Source organism: Cricetulus griseus, chromosome 6 (genome assembly GCF_003668045.3).
Source record: "Cricetulus griseus strain 17A/GY chromosome 6, alternate assembly CriGri-PICRH-1.0, whole genome shotgun sequence".
NCBI classification, from domain to species: Eukaryota; Metazoa; Chordata; class Mammalia; order Rodentia; family Cricetidae; genus Cricetulus; species Cricetulus griseus.
This window is the reverse complement of record NC_048599.1, coordinates 61,671,834-61,699,236: the sequence shown is the minus strand read 5'-3', so window position 1 is coordinate 61,699,236 and position 27,403 is coordinate 61,671,834. Positions and strand designations below refer to the sequence as shown.

Here is a 27,403-nt window from a genome sequence, read left to right as displayed (position 1 = left end):
AAATAAATGAGGAAATTTAAGTAAATGGCTCACAGCCCTTATGATTTCATTGAAAAGTCAGAATTATATGCTATTCTCATTAGATTATTAGATTTTCCAGAACTTCTTAATATTGTTACTGATTCTCAAAATGCATTAATAGTTGTTTTACACATTAAAACTACTGAACTTACTCCTGATGATTCAGAATTATCTTCCTTATTTATTCAATTACAACAAGTAGTCAGAAATAGGAATTATCCCTAATATTTTAAACATATCTGGTCCTATACAGGTCTAGCAGAAGGTCAGCTATTGGTAGGAAATGTGCTAGAAGCCTCAGAATTTCATAAGAAACAACATGTTAATAAGCAAGTGTTTAAAAAGGGATTTTTCTATAACTTGGCAAAAAGACAAGGAAATTATAAGGGAATGTTCTACTTGTTCTTTGTATAACCAAACTTTTTGGGTACTCAAAAAATGAAATTTGGCAAAAGGATGTGTTTCATTTTGCAGAGTTTGAAAATTTAAAATATGTACACCATACCATAAATACATATCCAGGGCTTCAATGGGCAACTTCTTTGAGTTCTGAAAAGGCTGATTCTGTGATTACACATTTATTAGAAGTTATGGCTACTATGGGAATACCTGTACAAATTAAGACTGACAATGCTCCAGCATATGTCTCTAATAAAATAAAACTATTTTTGAATATTACAACATAAACCATATTATAGGTATACCACCCAATCCTACAGAAACAAGCAGTTATAGAAAGATCTAACCATATTTTAAAAGTAATGCTTAGTGAACAAAAAAGGGCAATAATGATGCCTAGAGACAGGCTGCACAATGCTTTATTAACTTTAAATTTTTTAAATGCTAATGAAAAGGGAACAACAGCTGCAGAGAGACATTGGATAATATATAAAAGTTGCTGAACTAAATTAGCCTGTATACTTTAAAGATATGTTGATCTCAGAATGGAGACCAGGGTGTGTGTTACTTTGAAGAAGAGGTTTTGCTTTTGTTTCAATAGGAGAAGAAAAGCTATGGATGCCATCAATTGATAAAGATTCAATTCGAACATGAGAGGCCTCTTGATTAGGAGAGGCAATAGTTCATCAAACAACATAGCTGTTCAACCTGGCAAAAAAAGAAAACTCCCCAAAATTGAGGTCAGGGCAGGGTTTTGTTATTGTCTTTCCAGGAGAATTAAAGACATCCAACTAAATCTAAAAATCTTTGCACAAATGAAGCATCTCAAGAAGGGAGAATCATTCAGAAAAAATATACTAAGGAAAGGAGTAAATTGTCCTAACACTATAGCACAAACAGGGTAAAATGTCATAAACCTCTTAAAGTGTTTGTTTTTGCTGATCTCTACAGACATGTTAGGCATGTGGTCTTTTTGTAATCCCAACTCAATTAAAAAACTAAAGCTGGCTTTGGAGTTGGAACATGGTTCTCTCCTTCTCTAAACCCAAGCATGTTTGTTCAAAAAGAAAATCCAAAGTCTCTGTCTTATATCAAGAGAGCCACCTGGTATGGAACAGAAGAAAACCAAAGTCTAGGGGCTATTATACTGTCACTAATCTCATTCCTCAGATTTATTTTGACTCTTTAAAACTTTCCTTAAGGTATAATAAATATTATCTCAAAATTTAAACTTTCTGTTTTGATATTAATGGTCTTATAGAGTACTAACTAATTCTAGCCTCAGGCTTCATGTGGCTTCCTGTACATGATTTCAAGCTTGAGTCTAAAGCATGTATTTAGTAATTAAGCCTGTATATCCAAGATGTATTTAATAGATTATGGTCCTTTAACTTACCCAAGATTTGCTATTTATGACATTTAATATGTTTAAAGTTTTCCACAGTGAATGGTGAACATTCCTACCAGCAACATATAAAGTCTTCAAAAGATGATGGGACCCCACAATGACAGTGACTCCTGAATTGTGATACTGCCACTAAGCTGACAAATACCGGGCAAAGATCAGCTTTGAACTACAAACTTCTCAGAAAAATTTCAAGACAGTTAGTTAAAATGGTCCAGCCAATTAGACAACTCCAACCAGGACTTCAAATAACCTTGCGTTGTTCTGTTACACCAAGATTGGACAACAGCTGGATTCCCTGGGATTTGGCTGTTATTTCTATTCATTCAAGGTCCCCTAAAGATGACAGCACCTCATGTCAACAGGAAACAGTCTAGAAAACATGATGCCCACATTCCCAAGAGGTGGGGTGGATGATTTTTAGTCATTCAGTAGATTATAGATATTTGTCATTCGGGGGGCTGTTTGCAAGTTGTTACTGGTCATGGTCAAGAAAATAGTATTCAAAGGAGGCTAGATTTCAGCAATCTCTTTCTGAAAAGAAAAAGGGGGACATTGGAATGATAAGAAAAAAGGGTAGATTATTGAATCTACTTAGATCCCAAAAGCAACTATTAATCTCAAAAAAATTTACATTGTGTGGATTTTTTATATTGATGTAAGTTTAAAATTAATTTTTGTTAAACTGTATATATGTTTCTACTATTGTCTAAGGTATTTTGTATATTGATAAAAATTTAAGGTTATTTTTGTTATACTGTATGTATTTCTACTCTTTTTAAGATATATTTTGTACATTGATACAAATTTAAGGTTTTTTGTTATATTGTACATATGTTTCTATTTTTGTTTAAGGTATTGTATCTACGTGGCTCATACCTATGCCACTCACTTAATTATGCAATATGAAGTTTTAGTCCTTGAAAACTATTTGGGATAATAAAGAAATACAGGATAATAGTCATCCATAACTATCAAACTTAGAGTGATGTTAGTCATATTTTCAAGGTCATACAGAGATATATTTTTGATAGATAGGTGATTTTCAAACACTTCAAAGATCTACAGAATATGGCATTTAAGATGTTTCAATGACATAAGACTTTTCTTGATAATGAGACACAACTGCTCCTGGCAGCACTGATCTACTTCAAAAAAAAAGGGAGGGATGATGGGAATCAAAGAAACTCCATATTGAAACTCTTTGTGGAAAAAGCTAGCAAATTGGGGCAAGAAATTGTCCTTGCCTCTACTGCTGACAGTACACTGTCCAAAGTGGATAAGCTGGACACAAAAGAAAGTGATTGTCAAACTTTGCTAATACAAAGTAAGACAGTCCTTCAAAATTACCTGCTTCACAGAAAAGTCTGTCAAATATTATAGGCCTTTGGGACAAAGATAGATGCCGCAATGTTACAGAGGAACTTTGGGTGACCATCTAGGAAGCCAGCTGTTTCTATCATTTCTCTTAATTTTGCAAGTTGTTTGCTATATACTTTCTGCTTACTCGGGTAATGTTATGTCCTTCTCAGGTCTTTGATGGGGTTGAAGACCAGCTAGTTATAGTTGCAATTCTCCCAAATCATGATAGAAAAGTAAATTAGGTACATTAAAAAAAAAACTAACGTAGTAAGTGTCCAATAAGGAGGTCTCACTATAGGTTCTCAAAACCTAAAGAAGTACTGGGGAGTGCTGTGAATGCTACTTTGGAAAATGAAGTTAACCATAACAGACTAAACCTCTGAACCTGTAAGCCAACTCCAACTAAATAGTTTTCTTTATAAGAGTTGCTGTGGTCATGGTGTCTATTCATAACAATAAAAAAACTAACTAAGACAGTTGGTACTTGTTCAAGACAGTGACTGTATAAATCAGGTCAAACTGGAAAAGCTGAGAACAAACACTCTCACAAAACCTTTTATAGACATTGTACCCATTGAACATTCATTACTGCATTTGTAAACCAAGCGAATTAAAAATATCTCCAATATACAATCTCCAGAAGAAAAAAATCATGGCAGAACTTGAGTTGTGTATGCTCTAGCCCAGAGTGTCCATATCAGAAGCTGAGGAGTGTTTGTGAGGTGAGAATGATAATGGATTCTTTCAAGAAGTATTTGCTGACTTTCAATTTGCTTGTCCTGTCTGTTATTTTCATAGCCCATGGTTCCCACATTCATCAGGGTAAGAGAAATCTGTGGTATGGGTATAAAGCCTTAAGAATCTCTCATAGGAGACTTTCTGATGAGAGACCTGCCCCAGGAACTAGAGAGTCCCAGGAAAGAGTGGACCCTGAGTTGCTGGCCCTGGGACAGTCATGACTACTATCTGAGGAGCAAGATCTGAACGACCCTTCAAATTTCAGAGATCAGCAATAGCTGTGTGACAGATGATTGATGCAAATGACAGAAAGGAGAATTAGCTATTCTCAGAACGCTGCAATTTCTGAAGAAGAAATAGATATTACTGGGTTTTAAAAATTACATTTAAGGATGTAGCTAGGGATCTCACCCAGAAAGAATGGCAGAAAATAACACTTGCTCAGAGAAAATCACAACCAAATTGTGATGCTGGAGATCCATGGCAATCTACTCGAAGTAGATTGACAATCACCAAAAAGATGCAATCTTCTACTAGGACAAGAAAAGGTCTGCAATAAAGTAGACACTACAGCTGAAGAAAGGGGCTGACATCTCTTTGCAAGTGAAACATTGACTCCTCTACAAGCAACTGGGTATGGTTCCAAATATCTATGAGACAGAAGAAAGAAGAATTTGAAAGTTCTACTTGACTGATATTGGGAACCAGTACCCTAATACCTGAGGCCTCTGTGGGTGTTTATATCTGATTTTTCTTTCTTTTGTGGATGTTCTTATAAACAAATATTTTGTCAAGGCATCCTCTAGATATATAAGTAAAAGCTTACCAAATGAAAAAGGTACCTGACTATTGTTTGGGAGATGGGTCTCTGACTTTTCACATGTCAGAGACATTCTTTTTTTGTTGTTCTTTCTGAGATAGGGTCTCATCATGTATCTCTGGTAGGCCTAAAGCTTTCTATGTAGACCAGACTAGTTTAGAATTCACAGAGATTGTCTGCCTCTGCCTCCTAAAAATAGGGACTAAAGGTGTACACCACCATGTCTAGCCCTGAGATGTTCTCAAAAGCTCTGATCTTCTGTAGTTCCAGTGCTACGGATGCCCAGATTATTATAACATTTCTAGACGTTGTTCTTCCTGTAGCAGGGCTATCTCCCTCTTCCAAATTGTAGAGGACCAATAGTCTATCTGTCTCAGGATGCCCGCCTTCTCTATCTAAGTTACAACTTACTTTCAGGATTGCTGTCCCTCTCTATAATCTTCCCCTCTTCTCCTCGCCTCTCCTCTCTTTTTCCCTGTGTCTAGAATTCTCTTTACTTTTATGTTCAGTATTTCATGGATGAACAATATTTTAAAACCATGTCTATATCCACCTTGGATTTCTTTTCTTTCCTTTAGTATAAGAAGAGAGAAAAGGACAAAGTTCTGTATCAACAGGAAAGGCAACTTTGATGGTAATCTTTATGTGTAGATGATAGAATTACAGAATGCAAGAGAACCATGGAGAATGCAACAAGGAGAAAGAGAGGAAATAGCCCATCAGGGAGGTGATGAATTGTCAAATTATTACACAAAAATCAGTAGCTCTCACATGTGTTTCAACAACCAAGGGGGGATACAAAAGAAAAGAAACATTGATAGCCTTAAGGATCAATACTGTCTGGATACAGTCATGTAGCAATATTGATCACAAAGTCATGCTCTCAGCTGGAGTACCTAAAGTTTTATATGTAAGGAAAAAATATTTAACCTTTACATCTGATATATATTTGCTGCACTTAAGATTTGTGATCCACACTGTCATTCCCAAAGGGTATTGTACTTTCAGTGTGCCCAAGCTTTGACATTGTGACATACTGTCATTTACAAAGTAGATGGTTGAGATTTGTGAAATCAAATCGGAACATTCTTGCTAGACACTTATCTCTAGTTTTTCAGTTTTAAGTAATACTCAGAAAAGAGAGCTGTTCCCTTCATGTATCAGATCACTTCACTCATTTCATGGGTGCTCAGAGGAGGGGAAGTTTTGTTCTTTTTCTTTACAGATCCTGATTTTATGAATCAATGTTTGAGTTTTGATCAATCAAGGTAAGTTTTTCCAACTTGGATACTCATGGACTTTTGCTTCCTTTAGTGTCATATGATCCATTCATTTTTATCTCTGTTTAATCTTTGAGTGAGAGCATTTTCTCCTAGCTAGCCATCCCCCCCACTCCACCCCCATTTACCTACCTTACCTACCATACCAAACCCTCCTGGCACTTTTGAGATGAAAACTGAAGCTCCAATAAATCCACAGTTCTCCTATATCGGCCTGGTTGGTCTTTCCCCTCCGCATAGGTGAGAGTGCTTTTACAACACTATTCCACACACTTCAATCATTCAAACATGACCCTTGTGGGGCTTCCTACCCTTTCATTCCCCTAGAATAACTACCAGTGTGAGACTTTTCTATAACACAAATATTGCTTATACTAAAAAATTGTCCTAAGCAAGATCTTTACATTGAACATAGTACTAATAGATTTACTACAGATTTAACTATAACTATTGTTTAATTATGTGTATATATATATATATATATATATATATATATATATATATGTCTGTGGGTCATTATATATGTGTCCATAAATGCAGATGCTTGTAAAAACCAAAGGAGAGTATCAGGTCCCCTGAAACTGTAATTGCAGGCAGTGGTATATCACCTGACCTGAGTGCTGGGAACCTAACTTCAATCTTCTGCAAGAGTATTGAGCACTCTTTTTTATTATTCATCTTTTTTTCCTGAGACAGGGTTTCTTCGTGTAGCCCCAACTGTAGTGGAACTCACTCTGTAGCCCAAGCTGACCTAGAACTCACAGAGATCTGCCTGTCTCTGCCTCCTGGGTGCTGGGATTAAAGGCGTGCGCCACAGTACTTTTAACTATAGAACCATAGCTCCAGCACAACTATTACTATTAACATTTATTTTAAAGTTAATAATTTGTGGGCTTGTGGTGATTTGAATAAGAATGGCCCCATATGTTCATAGATCTGAATGCTTAGTCACCAGGGAGTGGCACTATTAAGAGGTATAATCTGATTAGAATAGGTGTGGCCTTGGAGGAAGTGTGTTGATAGGGGGAGGGGTCTTTGGGGTTTCAAATGCTCAAGTCAGACCCTGTGTCTCTTTCTCTTCCTACTGCCTGCCAATCTAGATGTAGAACTCTCAACTACCTCTCCAGCACCATGCCTGTCTACATGCCTTCCATGCTTTTTGCCATGATAATAATGGACTAAGCCTCTAAAAATGTAAGCAAGCCCCAATTAAATGTTTTCCTTTATGAATATATAATAAATTCTAGAGGACCTAGGTTTGCTTCTCAGAACCTGCTATCTATAACTTCAGTTTCAGGGGATCTAATGCCTTCTTCTGTCCTCTAAGGGAGCCAAGCATGCATATGATATACAAACATACTTGCAGGCAAAGCACCAACACATTGCAACTCTGCCCATACATTAGGATTCAAGCCAGGAGGAAGTTACTGCCCTACTGAAGCTCACTTAAATCACCCAAATCACAGGCTGTTCATCTGCATGCCAAAGCACTTTCCACCTTCCTCCACCAGAACATTGACTACACTGTAGGGTAGAGTTTGCCCATGTTTGTCTCCCTTACAAAGCTTAATACTGTAGTCATCTTGGGTCATCCCATTACCTGGATCAGAACATACTTACCTATTCAGAGTTTTTCATTAGCTACATGAATAATGATGGAATATGTAGCCTCAACTAATGACAAACCACTTAAGAATATGAACATCCAAGTGTGATATTAATTAAACAAGAGGTACTCAAACTCTCAATGTTTAGAGAGCTTCTCCATCCAATGGGACTAATTAAAAAAATTAAACAATAGTGTTTTCATAAATGACAGAGAAAACAGAGTTAAAAGACTTTGGAAAAGAGCATGAAGTCACATCAGGGTTTGTGTGAACTTTATGAGTTCATGTGCAGAGACTCTAGTCACTCTGTTTCAGATCCTCATAATTAAATAATGTCTACTCTCTAACTGCAAATGTGGAAAATAAAGCTATAGATGCAAATGTAAAATAAGCAAAGAGGCTGAGGAAATGTCCAAGCAGTTGCTACACAAATGTAAGGACCAGAGTTCAGATCCCACCATCCACATAAATGCTAAGTGGAAGGGGCCACACACACCTGTAATTCCAGAGCTCAGACGATGGATGAGGGAGATCCTCAGATCAAACTGGCTAGCTAGACTAGCTCTGGGATCATGTGAGAAACCCTGCCTCAACAAATAACATAGAGAGCAATAGGGAAAGACTCTGGATGTCAAGACTCTACATGTACACACTCAGGTGTATATACACTTGAACACATGAGCACTCCCATACATTTAAACAAGCATATGCATACACCCCATGCAGAGACACATGGAAATAAATAAAATAAAGTTTAGCTAAAGTGTCTATCAAACATGGGTGTGTCTCAGAAGAAACTAGCACATTGAAAACAAAAATACATCACCAATATGAAGGGTGCATTCAATGGCATCCATAATATCAGATCTGCATCACAATTGTAGAAATTCCTAGTTCATGGAAATCCCCTTTTCTCTTTCACATGTTCAGAGTCCCAGAAAAACCAACTAGAAAATATTGAGCATATCATACATGTTGGAAACTTTAAAAGCTTCTCTAATCTCAATGAAACAGTTCATCTTTCTTTTCATTTTCTTCATAATTTAATTCACATGTTCAAAATAGTTAAAAATAATTATATTGTTGTCATTTGGTTGCACTGGAGAAAACCCAATGTGTTCCTTGAGGGAAACGTGTGTGTGTGTCCAGGACTTAAACCCAGGAGGCTCACACAAGCCCAGCATGTGCTTTTCCACTCAGTTATAGCCATAGCCCCATTTGACATGATTTTGTGAGGGAGGAAAGGAGATGAGAACACTCACACATTCTGCCGTGGATAAGCACCCCTTGAGTGCCTGGGTGTGCCATTCATGGAGAGTAGAAGGTGATGTTTAGGCACTATTATGAGTAGTCATTCATACTATGGGATAATTCTTCTGTATTCTGTGACTATGTATGACTCTCATTGGTTGATAATAAATCTGATTTGTCCTATAGCAAGGCAGAATAAGGCTATGCAGGAAAGCCAAACTGAAAATACTGAGAGGAAGAAGCGTGGTGTCAGAGAGAGATACAAGCAGCCTCCAGAGAAGCAAGATACTAAAGGACAGGTAAAACCACAAGTGGCAAAATATAGATTAATAGGAATGGGTTAATTTTAAGTTGTGCGAGCTAGTTAGTAATAAGCTTGAGCTATAGGCCAAGCATTCTGTAATTAATATAAGCTTTTGTGTGTTTATTTGGGACTGTGTGGCCAGGACAAAAGAAAAGCTCTGCCTCTGCTTACAGTTATATCCTCCCAAGTGTTTCTGTTGAATTCTAACTTCAGTACTTCAGAATAGGACTCTGTTTGGTGAGAGAGCCTTAGTCAAAGTACAGGAGTAAGTGTCATTGGAGTGCTTAGTCCCAAATGGGTATTTGTATCAAACACACACACACACACACACACACACACACACACACACACACACACCTACCTCTCCAAGGCTCAGAGACCATCACAGAAAGGGTGGCTGAAAGATTATAAAAGCCAGAGGTAAGGCATGACAGGATCAAAACTGTCTTCTGCACATATAACAGGACTACTGAACTCATGAATTCATAACATCTGTAGTTGCCCTTTCAAGATTTGCAAAAGATCAAAACAGTCAGCATTCTAACACAGAGAAGGAGTTCCAACCCCTAACTCAGGAGCCATGGACAATGGATGGCTTCCTAGGAAAGGAGAGTCAGTTTAGGGATATGCCTCCCGGTATGTTGATCACAGCTCCGTGTATAGCACTACATCTAGGAGTATATAAGCAGCAAAAAGGGAGTTGATGAGTTGCTGGGTTGTTTCTGAATTTTTTTGTTTGTTTGGTTGGTTGGTTTTCTTTTTGTTTTTAATGCAGAGTTAGGGAGTAGAGCAATACATGCGGAAGGATTACGCACAGGACTTGATCAAAATAAATTATATGAGAGACTGGGGAGATACATAAGGGGTCAAGAGCACCTGTTACTCTTGCAGAAGAACTTGGTTTGGTTTCCAGGACCCACAGGCAGCTCACAACCATCTGCAACTCCAGTTCCAGGGGCTCTGACTCTCTTTTTCTGATTGCTACAGTCACCAGGCACATACATGGTACACATACATGCAGGCAAAACACCCATACACATGAATAATTCTAAAAGTAATAACTTTAAAAGGAGTTGTATGAAAGTCTTGAATAATTAATAACACATTTTGAAAACCAGCATTATTACTATGAGGCAAAATCTCTGATAAACTTTTTTAGTTATTTATTGTTGTTATAATAGCAATGACTCAGTAAATTTCATTTTAAAAGAAATACATATATCTTTTGTCAGTTAAAACGCAATTTGTTGGATATTAAACTGGATTACATCTGAATTTTGACTTGTATATAATAAAAAGGAAAAAGCCAATCTGTATCAAATGACAATGGTGTGTGTGTGTGTATGTGTGTGTGTGTGTGTGTGTATGTATCTGTTGATATCTCTTTTCAGTAGTTCAAATACATGGTTTTGTGAGTACTAGAAATGTATTCTGAAGGGAAATTCAGAGAGATTTTATAAGTAAACCTGAAATGCATATGATAATAGTAACTACAAGTACAAAAATACATAGAGGTTAGAGAGTATTTGAGAAACAGTTTTTAAAATGATGTCCCAGCAACAAGCGTCAAAACCGGACTTACTCATAAAAACACTCAGTACGCATTTTGCAACCTTCAAAGAAAGGACAAACAAGGTGAGCAGACATGATAACTTTCCATTTCCCATGGCCTCACCAACAGCCGGGGGGGGGGGGGGGAAGTCTGGCAGCTTCCACCAGGGCTCAGGGATACCCACCTGGCCAGTCCCTACAGCAAATGGGCACAGGCCCAGCAAATCCAGCAGGGGCTCTCCGCCTGCAATCAGGGCAAGAGTTTCCCAACAGAGTTACTCACAAAGGCAGAGGCATTTCTGACAGCAGGGAGTGAGCCGAGAAATGAATCTCAGCCATTCTTCTCACTAGAGAAGGAGGGCATAGAAACTTTACCACAGAGACCAGATGCTCCAAAAGCAGCACTGGGCGTTAATCAAACCATCTGTGGTCTGCAGGAAGAGGCTTGTATCAAAAACCTTAACCTGCCCCCAAGGCCCTGTTTCCACCTTGATTTAATGATTTTCACTGGTAGCAATCTGCTGTCCTCATTCGTACAGGGCCCCAAGCACTGTTCCTTCCACTCCTCCAGCTCACTGCAGTAGGCCCTCAAGGAGAAAGGCTCTCCTGGCCCAAGACATGGCTTTATTTTTATCCCAGTTAAAGTCCCTATTCAATCCATTAACAGCTGCAATAACCTTGGTCCAGGGCATTTGCTGTTGAAGGTATAGCCAGCTGGGGTTAATGAACTCTCCATACCATCAATTCCTGGGAGAGGCCATTGGCCTGAATTGTTACTTAATTACTCTTCCGTGTACAGCTTCATAAAGCAAGGAGATGCCTTCTTTCAGGAGATGGCAATGGGGGTCATCAGAGGCCATTAATTTTACAAAGAGTTTGCTAGAAACTTCAGTATGTTAAGAAGTCAGTCTGGCTCACAAATCACCTCAATGTGGTCTTGTCTGAGACCTGAAACTTGATACACCTGGAAGCCACCAGCTGTGAAGAACTGGCAGACATATACACACCTTCCGGTAGAGAAAATGCATAGTCTTTTTTTGGGAGAAGAGACATTGTAGAGCTAGTTCATGGGCATGGTCAATGTTAAAAATCTATTGTAATTTCTGTCTTGGGGAAGGGGGTTCTCTCTCTCTAAAACTCAGACCTTAGCAAGTTTGAATGGACCCATAAGCCTCTGCATGCAAATCTGGCTCTTGGTGCCCCTTGCTGGTTGATATTGCTGGATCTTCTGGACTCTGTATTTATCTCAGCACACCCCAAGTTCTCCTCATGTCCATCAAGCCTCTTTCACACCTACATACTGCTTTCCAACATGAGACAGCTCTCTCTGCACCACCAGATTTAAAACTATAAAATCCTCTTTGCCACACACTTGCTGCTTTTCCCTCCTGCTTCACCTACTCATATTTCATATGAAATAAAATCAATATATGCCCCCTCCCTACACACACAAAAAAAAACACACACATACACACACATGTCAGAATGTATACTCTTTCGAAAAGGCAAGTGCTTTGCATTGTCCTATTTCCTCTTGAAAACACTGGTGCTTTTACTTTTCAATACCCATAGGATGAACAGGTCATTAATTGGGCACATGATAACATTACTGTGACCACAAGACCAAATTTCCCATCTTCATAGCACTTGGGCAGGAAGAAAGCCCTATTTACCAGAGAGACATGATCAGGAAGGGTATCCCTTTATGCTGCCTAGAAACCAGATTCCCTGAAGCTTAGGGAAGACTTAGACATAAAAAGCCCACACATTGACAGAGGCTATGACTTCGTAAAGATAACAAGAACCTGTTGCCATTGGCACTGGTGGGACATCCTATGTCACCCTGTCCATCCTTTGTCAATTGTGAAGTCATAACTCCCTGGAAGATTGTGAAATTCTATTCGAAGGTTCCAGTGGAAAGAGATGAGAGTCTTCAGAAGCCAATTGACTAGGGCAGGATCAGGAAGCCAAAGCACATCAATAGAAGGGAGGTAAGGTTTGTAGAGGAAGCTAGAGGGCATAGAGGGCCATGGAGTTTCCTTCTACTTGGTTTTCTGATCCCTGATTAATTCTGACACATTTCCCACCAAACTTGTAGTGGCTGGGGGCTAGGGAACAGCCATGCCTTTCCAGACCAGTGATGCACCTACATCCATGCCCTGAGACCTTAAGAAACAAGCAAGTCATAAAGAAAGAAGACTTAAGAAAAACTGATCACCTCTGTTTCTTCCTAGTGTTTTGTATAGGTTTCCAAATTGAGTTATTATGGCAAACAACCTCTAGGTGTTTTTGCTTTTGAGATGTCTTATGGAATTTTACAGAAGACCTCTGAACCCTCCCTTCTTGGTGCAGAATCAGACAAGGAACAGAAAAGGCTGGTTTTGCCAGGCGGTGGTGGTGCATGCCTTTAATCCCAGCACTTGAGAGGCAGAGGCAGGTGGATGTCTGTGAGTTCGAGACCAGCCTGGTCTACAAGAGCTAGTTCCAGGACAGCCTCCAAAGCCACAGAGAAACCCTGTCTCGAAAAACTAAAAGAAAGAGAAAAAAAAGAAAAGAAAAGGCTGGGGTTTTTGTCATATCCAACCTGGGGGCTCTGAAGGGAGAAACCAGTTCATTGACTTTCTATTTGGGAGATTAATGGACCCATTTCCCCCATTCATAACCACATCTCTGCTGATATTTCAGGTGTCTAGAATGGAAGGACAGAAGGAAAATCAGCTAGATTATGAGTAAGTAACAGTGACTATGAAAGGCTGCATCCAAGCACCAGGTGTGAGGCAGGTCACTGCTCATACCTTCACTAATCTTCCAGTCACCTCTCCCCCTTCTCCCCTCTACCCATTTTCCAAGCACTCCACTCCTACAGGAAGTGATAACTACTGTCAATTCTCCTCCCAAGCCAGCCCTTCCAACAAAGGACTCTATTTTCCAATACCGGGCTTTGTGTCACTCAAACTCCCTGGGCCATACTACCCTATTCCCAGTTAAGAACACCAATGGCAAACCAGTGAATTGTTTTAGTGCTAGAAAAAGTTTAGTTTGAGCCTCCCTTGATTTAGGTACTCTTCCTAAGTTATCATTTAATTCACAGGTTTTTTTTTTCAAAACAGATGTTTGTTCTCTTGAATGATGTTCCTAAAAATGTCCCACATCTGAGAATCTCAAACAGAATCAGAAATCAAAGAGAAGGGGAACCAAGGAAGATTGAAGCCCTATAGTGATAGTAGAAACTTTATTGTCTGAATAAAGGCAGAATAACTTAGAAGTGATGGAGCAGGTGCCTAGATAAAAATAGTCAATAAAAGTGTATTGCATAAGCATGTTTTGAGAACAATTTAGGAAAAGGTTGCCATGGGAAACAGTTCTCTCTAGTACAAGGCTATTTAAGGAAGTGAATCTTCTCTTGAAATCAGACTGGAGATGCATCTCAAGATGTCCCTCGACGGGTTGAGAATTACTGAGACATTGTAGGGTGTGATTAAGATGTGTGGGTATCCAAGAATGAAAATAGGAAAGTGTGCTCCAGGAAGAGCACAGTGGATGCATTACCTGTCTTCTAGAGAGCCCACTTTGCCCAGTGAGTTTGGCTCTTGAGATAACCAGCCCTTGTTCATTTGCGGGGGCTGAGCCTATAGGTCAGAAAAAATGGAAATCTTAAGACTGGCCCAATCAAAGAAGAATATTATCAGTTTGAACATGGACCTTGAAAGGGATATGCAGAGAATTGATGAAGCCAACCAGGAGCTTCTTCTCAAAATACAAGAAAAAGAAAATGAAGTCCAGAGGTGAGTCTAAGGTTTCACAACGGAAGTTCTCAACCTGAAAGAAGGAGGGGGTGGCAGAAAGAAAAAAATGTAGCATATCCCTCTCTGACATTTCTCCCTGACTAAGACATTCAAATACAGCAAGCTTAAAAATATATTTACTTTAAAAACTAGGCAGAGCTTCCCTTGAGTTGAAGAATACTGGAGTGTTTGGCCTAGGATAAGGCAGTTTTTGTTGTTGTTGTTGTTGTTGTTTATATGGCTTGGAAATGACCTGATTCTGTGGACCTGGAAAGGAACTTGAGACACACATGAGTTTTATCACTTCTGAACCTGTCCATCATGGCTCTTTATGGATTACACTTGCATTATCCAGGCTGGAAAGTGAGATCACCCAGACTGGAGACCCTGCAGAGGATGAGGATTGGGAGAAGGAAAACTGCACTGTGATGGAAAGAGAAAGAGCTCTGCAAGAGCTGGAGGAAGAAACAGCCAGACTTGTAAGCATGATACTGGGGAAAGTGAGTCCACGGGCTTCATCCTGTCCTCACCCTAGAGCACAGCCACCTTCGACTAAGCTACTCTTTTAAAATCTTAATTTGACAAGGTCTTTAATCCCACATAGCTGAAATATCATTTCAATATAAAGTCAATATAAACATATAATTAGTGTATTTTCATTCTTTTTTTTAAATTTTTTGAGATTATAAATTTATCATTTCCCTCTTTCCTTTTCTCCCTTCAAACCCTCCCGTGCACTCCACTGTGCTCTTTCAAATTCACTGCCCCTTTTTTTCATTAACTGTTGTTACATACACGTGTGTACTAAATACATAAAAAATAACCTGCTCAGTCTGTGTCTTGTTACTTGTATGTATGTTTTCAGGACTGACCATTTGGTATTGGATGGCAAATTAGTGTATTCTTTCCAGTATTTCTTAGTTGACTGTATTATTGTGCAGGGTTGAGGCCCTAATTGACATTAATGTGGCTGATGCTGTTATCCTTCTTCAAGTCATGTTTAAGTATGTATCTTGATGAGACTCTATGGGTGTAGCTTCTGACATTTCTAAAAGACACAACCTCACAGAAAACTACCTATTCCTCAGACTGTTACAATTTTTCCTCCTCCTCTTTGGCAAGATCCCTGAGCCCTACGTGCAGGAGTTGAATTGAAGATATATCAGTTGAGAATAGGTTCAAAACTCTGCATTTTGGTCAGTTGTTTTGTTTTGGTTTTAGTTTGTTTTTTGTAATGCCCTCTGTCTATTGCCCTTGATGAAAGGTGAAGGCTACACTTGTCTGAGGGTATAAAGACAAACATTTAGAACATGATCATGCTGGTTCGGTAAAGTGGTGGTAGGTTCTCCTCCTTCACCAGCCCTGGGTAGTTAGCTAGGTTTCAGTACCTGGCATGATTTCCCTCTTGTTGAGCAGGTTTTAAGTCCAATTAGAGAGATGTTGGTTATCACCAAGGTGTGAATGCCACTACTGCACCCTTAGAGTGCATATTACCATGCCATGCTGATTGGTATTGTGATTCACAGGAGGCCCAGATGGTTAGGGCTGTTGGTTGCTTCCCTCCTTTGGAAACTTCTAAGGAGCCTTCTGGCACCATGTAACCTAGTCCTCAGGGAGGAGGCTTTTAAGCTAATTTTTTTTTTTTGCATACAAAGACTATGTCCACGCATTGGAGGGAATTGGGGAGAGTAGGGTTTCTTGGGTAATATTTAGCACTGGGAGCATAAATATCTATATCCTTCATATGCTGCTAATTATTTCACTTGTAATTTGATTTCAAGATCTACTCACATTGTGCAAATAAGTTCAAACTGCTGTAAGAAAACTCAGCCTGATGAAATGGTAATACCAACTGAGTAAGAGTAGGTGATATCACTTTGATTACACTCTGGTCCTTTCTCTCTCCAGGAGAGGAAGAATGAGGCTCTGGTCCATAGTATCTCAGAACTTCAGAGAAAGGTAGGGTGGGGCTCTGTGTTCTTCAGTGCCCCCACAGCATCATTATTTCAAAAGAGGCAAGAAAGGGGAGTGGATGCGGATGTCAAAAAGGCCTCAGTCTGGCATGGATCCCACTCTCTGATGCATGCTCCTGAGGTCAAGGCCCATGTCAAAAACCCATGACTATTCTCTGTAAATCTGGAGTGGAAGGAGGAGTGGATGAGGTGATCAGTGGTCTCAGCAGTTTCCCATTCTATCACAAGAAAATAGATTCCAATAGACACTGTTGAAGTACATAACCAGAACCTTAATGAGAAGTTAATATTACCTTCAACAGAGACTACATCATACACACAACTACCCTTAATCATCAAGGATCTCCTCTTCCACCCCCTTTCACACTATAGAGAACTTAACACTGATACCCACTCTGGGCCACCCTGAAGCCCTGTGTAGCCCATCTTGAGTTGGGGCTTGAAAGAAGTACTTCTTTGCCCTGACCGGGTCACAAGACAAGTAAGAAGACACAGGTAGAACAAAGATGGTTCCACAGGAGACGAAGTATCCTCCAAAGGCCATCTCCTCGAAGCCTTCATATTGCCGTGACTCTTAGCCCATAGACACCAGAGGATATCCTTTCTCTCTGATTATTTTTAGTAGTAGTAGTAATCATTGTCATTGTTGTATTATGTTGTATTTGAAATGTGGTTTTTTTTTTATTTGAAACTCTAGCTTACAAGGAAATCACAAAAGATAGTGAAGTGTGAACAAGGTGATGTGGAAATAGCCCCAGAAGAGTCAAAGGTAAGTGCTAAGCAATCGAGAGTGGGTTGTTTGGACTGCATGGCCAGGAAAACAGCTGTCAAGTCAAACACAATCATCAAAGTTGCTACCAATTCTTTGTACTTTGGCCTCTATCAAACTTGACATAGCCAGAGCCACTGAGGTCTTTGTCTCTCCTCTACACTTACTCAAGAATTTCTCTCTGCAGCAGATTTTATTCTCTTCTATTTGGAAGAACAGAATGTGTACGGATAATTGAGGAAGTGAAGTACCTCATTTAAACCCTGGCTCTATCACTTAATCTGATGTGTACAGTTAGGCTATTCCATTTCTCTGTCACAGTCTAGGCTTGAGGAACAAATGAGATTGTGTATACAGAATATTCTTTCCCCTTTGTGTTATCTGAATGTTCACAGAGTTATCTAATAATTTTGAAGTTGTTCCTTAGAAGTCTGGATGTGGTTACACATAGAGACAGACCTGGGATCTGTATGTCTACTGTCATCTGAATGTCAAATGAAGTCTATTTATTGACAACAATCCAAAAAGGATTTGTTAACTTAGTCCCTAAACCAAAAATCTCTATTTTCTAAACACACTATGAATGTGAAGCATTTCTCTAATTATGTTCCAGTTCTAAGGACCCAAAGCTAATCACAACCTTTCTAATCAAAAGTGCAAGAATTAGAGACTTTATTGTATTAAGAAAGCAGATAAAAATCTGTCTTGACATTTTTCTCCAGAACCACATCCTTGTTCTAACCTAACTTCCCTACACATTCAAAAACCCACACTATTTGAAGCCTCTGAAGAAGTGGACAGGCTAAACATAGAAGCAGAGAATGGAAGGATATGGAATTCCTGTCCCATCTTCTGCTGGCCAGTTTAATGCGGGTGGCCACCGGGGGCCATACACACCAGCAATCCAAAGCCAGCCAGAAACCCTGCTTGACTATGCTCCTGTAGGAAATATCTTGGAAGAAGGAATAGTGGATCTGAGGTTGCATCAGGAAGAAGTTGGAGATAAGACCAGAAAGGGTTATAAGGACCCTAACTACACTTGCCACATAAGCAGTCGGGAGACCAGCATTCTCCAAAGATCCTTCCTTTTGCAGAACAGGTTTTGCTGTAGGTAATGCAGTCATAACCAATAGGAAACACATTGGGTCTGGCTACGGTGGCTGTCAGCATCCCAGCCTTCGGGAGAACCACTGCCACCTTTTGCTGTAGAATGTCATTAGGCCTGTGGACCATCTGTTCCATGGCATTCCGGTGTGATTATTGTGTGATGCACAGCATGTCTTTTCCTCTGGCATGTTAGTAATCGGGCCAGCCACCAAAGGAAATATCTGCTCCCAACCCTTATGACTCACACCATTGGCCTGAAAGAATAGCTCTTGGAGCATCTGGATGACTAGTCTTGATGTAATTAATTGAAGGGAGAAGAAACTGTGCAGAGTGCAGATGTCAAATCATGGCATCTAGATGGAAGAAGAAAAAGAGAGCTGAGTGGAGAAGTGTGGTGATTCTGCTCTGTCTCCAACATACATCCCAAATGCAGCCCCTCCTCTCCATCTGTTATCCCAATACTCCCTGCTTCTGAAAGTCACCATAACACAGGCAACTGAGATGGCCTCAGAAACCATTCTTGCTTCTTGTTTTACTCCTAAACCATCCATTTTCTATACCAGGAGACGATTGTTCCTTCAAATAACAAATAAGACTTTGTCTTTAAACATCAAGTCCTTCCCTGGATTTATACTGCAATTAGAATAAAGACCCAAGTTCCAGCTATTTGCTCCAGGGTCCTATTATACAACCTAGACAACAACTTCTAGAATCTATGGGAATGGTTCTCAACTCCCTAATGTGTTGACTCCTGAATATGGTTCCTTATGATGTGGTGACCCCAACCATAGAATTATTTTGTTGCTGTTGCATAACTGTAATTTTCTACTATTATGAATCATAATATAAATATCTGATATGCATAATGGGTTTAGGCAACCCTGTGAAGAACCACTGATCCATGGGGTTCATAACTCCTTTTAAAAGCTACAAGGTCCTATAACCTAGGCCACTCCTTCTAGAAGCTACAAGAGCCCATAATCTAGGCCCTATCTGCCTTTCCTACCTGTCCAAACTACCATACTCATCTACCTTTTCATGATTACTAAATGTCCACTACTTCCTTACCTTAGTCTTGGCAATAACTTCCCCACAAAATGTATTTCTTCAAGACATCTATCGGGCTAATATTTATTATTTAGTCCTCAGCTCAAGCAACGTGTCACTACAGAGGCCTTTCCTGCCACCTCTTATATCATCCCATTACACCTCTAACACACTGCTCACATTGTCTTCATTGCCTTTTTTGCACAGACCATCATTGTATTGACTTTTTTGTTATGTCCCCAACTATAATGAAAGCTCCTCACAGAGGCAAAGGGTTCACCAATGCTTGCTCTCCACAAAGAGAGAGTTTGTATTAGTTTGCTATAGTGGCCAATATAAAATAGTGTTTTTCCAAATAGTTAAGGAGATAAAACAGGAAAGAAAGAATATAGCAAGGGATAAAATACTGAGCAAAAGTCCCAGATCAAACTCATAGCAGAGTGAATTTCAGAATAGCGAGGTCTACACAAAGAAATGCTATCACAAAAAGGGGGGGAAGCCAAGTTCTTTAGGACTCATAATTTCTGAGAAAAGTAGCTTAAAATTATATAATTCAAAGGCAAAAGTAGAAGACAAAGGCTCAATGTAGAGAAGTTTGTTCAGCTGTAAAGTCTGGATGCTGTAAAGCAACCATCAATTGTAGTCTGACACATCAAGATCTAGCAGGTCATCACTGAGACAATGTGCCTGCCTTGTACATTTTCATCTGCTAAGGTTGGTCCTTTCCTTTCAACAGGTTAAGTTACAACAGCTGGAGACTTCCTGTGCAGATCAAGAAAAGGAGCTTGGCAAGGTAAGATTGGGGCTTCAAAGTTCTCCCCAAGAAGGGGAAACATGATCCTCCATCAACCTAAATGTGTCCCTCAAAAGACTGATGTATCATTAGTTTCCAGACTCAGAACCATCATGGGTCTACTTAGTGATTAAAAAGAGGGGAGGGAGATAAACCCGATCCTCTAGATTTTCTTCAGCTGAACATTTTTGCAGAACACATCCCAACATCTGTGTCTAACACATACTAATATCTGCTCCTTTTCCAAATTTCCTGAAATAATTCCTATTTGGACTATAAAATATGATTTATTTGTCCTCAAAAAATGAAATGAGCTTACACATCCAGCAAAAGTTTATATTTTGGGTCTAGAAACGGGTGAACATATGTACTTCTGCTCTTCTGGCAATAAATTGAGAAAACTTTAAGACTCAACTTTGGCTTCCAGATAATGGAAGACTATGCATTTGTGTCTCAGCTCTGCGAAGATCAAGCTCTCTGCATAAAGGTACAGCTTCTCAGGCAAGGGGGACAGGAAAGGGATTGTTCAGGGACAGGATGAAATGTACCCAGGCTGCCCAAGGAATACTACCTAGAAAAAAATTATTTCAGTATGATACTAGGGAGAGACTGTATGCTCATAAGTCCCTGGCACATATCACCCTATTGTCCCTTGATTCTTGGTAACTGCTGATATGTTATCTCAGTGTCTGCGTTCTTAAATTAGTAACAAGCATGTCTCTATGTCTAACCCCAGTTACTCTTGGGAACCTACCCACTTTGGAGGAGTAAAGGGAGAGAAGGTGGTCGGTTGACAGGATGTGGCCATGGGAATACCAAGCATTAATTGTATAGTCTGGTAAAAAGTGCTTGCATGCTTAGAAAAATCAAAAAGTTCCCAAATAGTAACTGTGGCTCCCTTAAATTCCCTTTAAAGAAGTACCAGGAAGCACTGAAGAGAATAGAAGAAGAACTGGAGACTGGATTCCTTGAAAGAGAAGTGTGAGCATTGACAAAGGGACATACTGGTTTGGTGGTAACCCCTTCTCAGCTGAGTCACAGTCAGATCTGCCCTGGTCCCCTTTAGAATGAAATGAGCCCCTCCTTTTTGATCTTGCTAGAATCATAGACTTAAAAAACTACAGAAACACATCTTCATAACTTTATCACACTGCTACATTATAATTTGGGTTAATATTAAGAGAATATGCACACATTTTAAAAAGTGTTGGTGTCTGAAATCCTTGGTAAGTGGGGTATTCCTTACTGTTCACAGGATGAACTTTTAAAATCATCATCATCTTGCTTCTAAATATGTAAAATAGCAATCATGATATAGGCACGAAGTACACCCCTGGAGATACTGACAATATGTGTTCTGAAATTGAGAACTGTGAACTCTATTGAGCTATGGACATTTAAACCAGAAATGACAAGACCCTTGTTTTCCTCAAGGGTAAATTCTAGAGAACCAAAACAACGAGCCTCACCTCCATCACTTCACCTTCTTTGTGAGCTAGTCTTAATGAGTATGCATTTCTGTTTATTAAATTTCTGGATGGTCTTTCGAACAACAAGAAGCCAAAATTGTGTAATCCTCTAAGTCAGCCATATACAAATGACAGCATAGAAGCCAGGTCCTAGGACATGGAGGTTCTTGACCCTGAGGGCCACTCTCAGGTCTTTCTAGATGCTTGTTGGGCATGGTATTAGGACTTTGCTGTTAAACTGGGGTTCCAGAAGAGAGCTGTCTAGTAGAACTTTCTGTGCCATCCAATAGGAGGCCACTATCCACCAGTGATTGACTTCTGAGACACTGGAAGATGGGAAATGTGGCCAAGGAGCTGGGTTTCTATTTAAATTTATTTAAACAACTATAGGTAATGGCTACACTATTGAATAAGTAATCTTTTAAAATAACTGTCCTATATGTTATAACTATTTGAATACTTTGTCCAATCTCATTTGTGGTTTCTTTCCCTCCTAGATCAAAAGTCTTAAGTATGGATTCTGAGAGAGAAAAGAGTAACAGCCTAAAAAGCAAGGTAAGAATTCCACTCAGTGCCTTTGCCTACCCAGGGAATTTCCAGGACTGAGTCACCAAGTGGATGCCCAGTTTTCTCACTGCACTTTGCAAACATTTCCAACTCTACCCACCCCCAACCAAGATGCAAAGGAGCAATTGTCTGTCCCACTTTTACCCATACAAAAGACAGATTTTCAAAATCCAACCCAAGACCTTAAAATTCCAGTCAAAAGCTGAAAGGAGCATTAATGGAAGGAATTCTGTATAAGAAGAGGCAAACACACAACAGTGGTTCTCAACATTTCTAATGCTGTGACCCTTTAACACATGGTTCGTCATGTTGTGGTGACCTCCAGCCACAAAATTACTTTCATTGCTACTTCATAACTGTAACCTTGCTACTGCAATGAACTGTAATGGCTGTGTTTCCCAATGTTCTAAGGAGACCCTTGTGAAAGGGGCTGGGACCCACAGGTTGAGAACTGCTAGTCTAGAGCTACAGTGGCACGATCTGGAAACTGATGATCTTTCAGTAATTCAGTCTGGAGTCTGCTTAACTATTCTGGATTGACTACATTCTTTGATTCATTTTTCTTCATGAAATAACAATAAAATGCAAAAAAGATTAGATAAAAGATAAAAAGAAGAAGAAGAGGCAGACACAGCAATGCCCTTTCCTGTCTGTGTTCCTCCAAACACAGTCTCGAAGCTTTTACAACACAGGTCACTGGGTATCTGATACCATGTAGCTGGAGTTGTTCTGTAAATTAAAATGCAGGAAGTCACCAGGCATTGGTGGCACATGCCTTTAATCCCAGCACTCTCAAGCAGAGCCAAGCGGATCCCTGTGAGTATGGGGCCAGCCTGGTCTACAAAGCCAGGTCCAGGACAGGCTCCAAAGCTACACAGAGAAACCCTGTTATAAAAAACACACACACACACACACAACTGAAAAAAATAAATAAAGGAAGTCATGCTTCATGTCACACTTTATAGTTCCCATGAACTCACCAGCGCACAGGCAAAGGTCTGAAGTCATAGAATTTTTTGGAAGGAGAGTTACACTGGCCTTAAGATCAAGGCTGACAATCATCTGAGTTTTCAGGTAGTGAAGAGAAGTCGGTTTTTATTTGTTTTAAGATTTATTTACTTTATGTACATGAGTGCTTTATCTGCATGTACACCTACATACCAGAAGAGGGCATCACAGCATGTAGATGGCTGTGAGCCAACATGTGGTAGCTGGGAATTGAACTCCAGACCTCTGGAAGAGCAGCTGGTATTCTTAACCACTGAGCCATCTCAGTACCATTTGTCTTGTTTTTTTTAAATCCCAGAAACAAAAGGCCAGCTCTTTTCATAAGAGAAACTGCCAGATGTTAACTATGGTCCTGGGATCCGCCAGATATTTGCTTCTGTTGGACCATGTTCACATGTCCTATACAAGTCATTCTGGGCCCCACCATTGCACATTCTACCCAGCAAGTAAGACTCCTGAAATCCGCTAGATCCAGCATTCCAGAACCAAGTGTAGCCTGCTCCACCATTCATTCTCAGAGACCCACAGATGGAGTCCTTCTGAGCAATGAACAGAGAAATATTGATCTGTCTTCCCGAAGCTCATTAGAATCCCATGAGGGTCCACTGGTCATCGATGTTCAAGTGCCTTGGCTCAGAAAAGGCAGCCTGAGCGGCTGAGCACCTGCCACGGCAATCCAGCTCCCTCACGCTACAGAACCCATTTCCAGCTTCTGATTCCAGTTCTGTTGGTTTCAAAATGCGGGCAGAACTTCTCTTACTCTTGATTTCAAAGGGACTACTTTGTAAGGTGATAAAATAGCTGAGAAAAAGAGATCCAGCCGGGCAAGTGATGGCGCACACTTTTAATCCCAGAATTTAGGAGGCAGAAGCAGGTGGATGTCTTGAGTTAAAGCCAGCCTGGTCTACAAGAGCTAGTTCTGGGGTAGCTAGAACAGAGAAAGCCTGTCTTGAAAACAAGCAAACAAACAACAATAAAAGAAACACCCCTCCCAAAAAAAAAAAAAAAAGAAATTCAGAAAGCCTCATTTTGAGATTCCTTTAGTCCTTTTGAAACTTCTTTCTTAGGATGTGTCTGCCTGATTCCCCTGGGATATAAATTCCTTTTGGCTTAGTAGGAGGTAAGGAGGTAAATGAGCAATGTAAAGAGCTAGGAATGTGGACTGTGAGGACTCAGTTTGTATGCCACTTACCAGTTATATTATTACCTCATTAATAATATTCGTTCTCTACCTTAGTGTGTTTCAGGTTGGGGGGGTGGCGCGAGCGCGTGGGGGGGGGTATAAAACCCAAGGCTGAAAAAATGACTCAGCTGTTAAGAGTGCTTTCCCAAGTTCAGTTTTCAACTCCCAAGTCATTCAGCTCCCAACCACCTGGAACTCCAGCTCTAGGGGATCTGACACCGTCTTCTGGCCTCCATGAGCTACCAAACCTACATACACATATCCATACAAACACGCATAAGTTTAAAAGAAAACAAAATAAAGCTTTACTCAACAACGTTCATATTTGAAAGTTACATGTGTTTGTACATACATCAAGACTTTGTGAGATTTACATAAATATATTCAACTGATAGTTTGATAATGTTATCTGAAAGCTTCCATAAATTGCTTATTTACTACTGGTGTTTCTTCCAGCGTGAATCGGTCACCAAGAAGGCCTCAAGGTTCAGTAAAAGGTAAGCAAGGCCTCTTCCAGTAAACTTCCTGCAAAGCTAAGGAATCAGGAGCCATCCTGGCAGAGAGCAAAATCTAAACAAGGAGAACCCAACACACACACACACACACACACACACACACACACACACCTGCAGACTAGTATGTACTCAGTTCTAGTGACATGACTTCTGATCCAAAGGAAACTGATAAACTCAACTTTTCAGTGTCAGATGTTAGCAACTTAGTAGTGATGAGGAACAGAAATCTTCATTCTCAAGAAAGATGTGGTAATTCTCCCTTTTATGGTTTGAAGTAGCTTTTTGCATAGAGTTTCCCAGTAGCAATGATAGACAGGAAGTGGGGGAACAGAACCCCTAGAAGAAAGTGTATCACCATCTAACAGCAGACATAAGAAACAGAAAACATTAGTGGAAAGAAATCGTTAGTAGTTTCCATCACAAAAAAACATGTTTTAAATTTTTTACGTGAACAGTGATCCAGGATTGAACACCTGCCTACATATTAGTCCTGAGGGAAACACTGTGGCAGCAAGGACCAATCAGTATTCAGTAAGCCCCTCCACATGCAAGAAAAGGTCAAATTATGTTCCATATGATAATGTTTAGGAAGCCATGATGAAACATATATTCAAAGTGGCATGAAATATGGTTCAGAAAGAGCTCCATCAGGAATGTTAGAATTATTGGTTCTTAAAGTCAACTCCAACTGTCTGGAAAATTCAGTTAAGGAGAACACCCTTTCATACCAGATGTATTGCATGTCCCCATATCCCTAGCTAGGATATTCCTGAAACAATGGGCAGAGTGCCTCCAGGCACCCCCAGGTTGTTCCTCTTACTCATAACACCAGAGCCAAGCAGGACACGCTCTGGCTGCTGCCATGTTTAATTTCTTAGAAGTAACCCATTAAGTCCTGTCCACACTGCAATGCCTGCATGGAGGGTAAACCAATAATGACTTGCAGATATTTAGCAAATCTGCATGGACTTCGATTAGAAAAATGGGAGTATCTTTCTAGAATTACTTTTGTTTTGTTGGACAGCTTTTTGAGGATCATGATCCTCCTGCCCCGACTCCCAAGGGCTGGGGTTACAGACATGTGTCATCACATTTGACTGAAGCATTGATTCTAGTCAAAGAAACCATTAACAAGCAAGATCCTATTCACATTAAGATGCATTGTTCTCTGATACCCAAGAACCAGGGAATGTTATAAAGGTGGAAGAGTATAGAACATTGCACACAATGGAAAGGGATCTGTGTCCACAATACATAAAGACATAAGTCAACAAGCACAAACCACCTACTAGAAAAATGAGCAAGAGGAAGGAGACATGTGAGACCAGCTAGCCTATGGACCAACGTTCAGCTTCATGTTCATCATGGGAATGTGAATTGAGGCCAAATCAGTTACTGTTTTTATAATTGCTGACTGGCAAAATATTAAGCATCTGATAAAATTGTGTTAGAGGAGATGTGGACTCATGGAAACACATACTTAGATGCAGCTAATTACTTTGGAAAATAATTGGCAAAGAAAATCAAAACTAAGGGAACGAAATGAAGCTTTGTGGTAAGAAATGGCACAGTAAAAATAAAATAGGGGTGCATGGAAAAAATGACTAAGCAATGGGAGCAATTAAGGGTGGCAACGGGATATGAAGATGTCAGAGGTGCTCAGGGCTGAGTTTCTCTTCTGTTCCAAGTTTTTATAACCCCTGATTAACGGTTTGTGGGGTTTCTCTTTCAGGATTTTTCGCTCCCTCTTGTTTACCACACTATTTTTCATCAAATTGCTGGGGTACCTGATCTTCCATTTAAGCTTTATAAATCCCGACCTCCTCATCAACGCACTGCCTAAGATACTGAGCAGGGACGTCTTGTGGAGGCTGCGATGCTTCCTCTTTCCATCTCTCACACTTGAGACAGAAGATATGTTACCCCACTGATCCCAAGCAGTATCTATGAGCAACAGAAGGCAAGAGGGACACAGGCTTGTAGATGGCAGGTGGCAAAATCTGTGGAGGGTAGAGTTAATCCTCAATTTTTCCCTTGAGGTTGGCCTACTTGCTGACCATTTGTCTCCATGTCACTTTTCCAAGATTAACCTTGCCCGGTAAAGAACTCTGTCAATGAGTCTGTGAATGAATGGATGAAGTGAATGGTGCGCTGTAGTGAACAAACCTGGCTGGTTTCAGAATTCTACAGATACTTGTAAAGGTAGCACTGACCAGTGAGACCTGTGAATCTCTAACATCTAATGACTTGTACCCCTGAAATGCAGAAACCTCCCCCCACTACTTACAGTTGAATTTATATCATAATCTAAAGTAGTATCACTAACCTAGTGTATGTATCTATCGACAGGCTTGGCCATAGTGTCACACACCTGTCATACCAGATACTCAGGAGACTAAGGAAGGAAGACTGAGTTCAAGACCAGCAGAGGCAATATAGGAAGGTTCTC

General features: G+C 39.9%; 1 protein-coding gene across 2 annotated transcripts; it reads left to right on the top strand.

The window, feature by feature from the left end:
- The first annotated feature begins 13,432 nt into the window (after positions 1-13,432).
- Tmco5a (transmembrane and coiled-coil domains 5A) lies at positions 13,433-26,885 on the top strand. Of its 2 annotated transcripts, XM_027420990.2 has the most exons (11): positions 13,433-13,467; positions 14,374-14,523; positions 14,879-15,002; positions 16,432-16,482; positions 17,194-17,265; positions 20,156-20,212; positions 20,640-20,699; positions 21,129-21,193; positions 22,179-22,236; positions 24,896-24,936; positions 26,687-26,885. In XM_027420990.2, exons 1-11 carry the CDS (start codon positions 13,433-13,435, stop codon positions 26,883-26,885), a joined length of 912 nt encoding a protein of 303 aa, XP_027276791.1. The 2 variants fall into 2 exon arrangements, with proteins under 2 accessions (XP_027276791.1, XP_027276792.1); XM_027420991.2 differs by lacking the exon at positions 20,640-20,699.
- Positions 26,886-27,403: the final 518 nt, after the last annotated feature.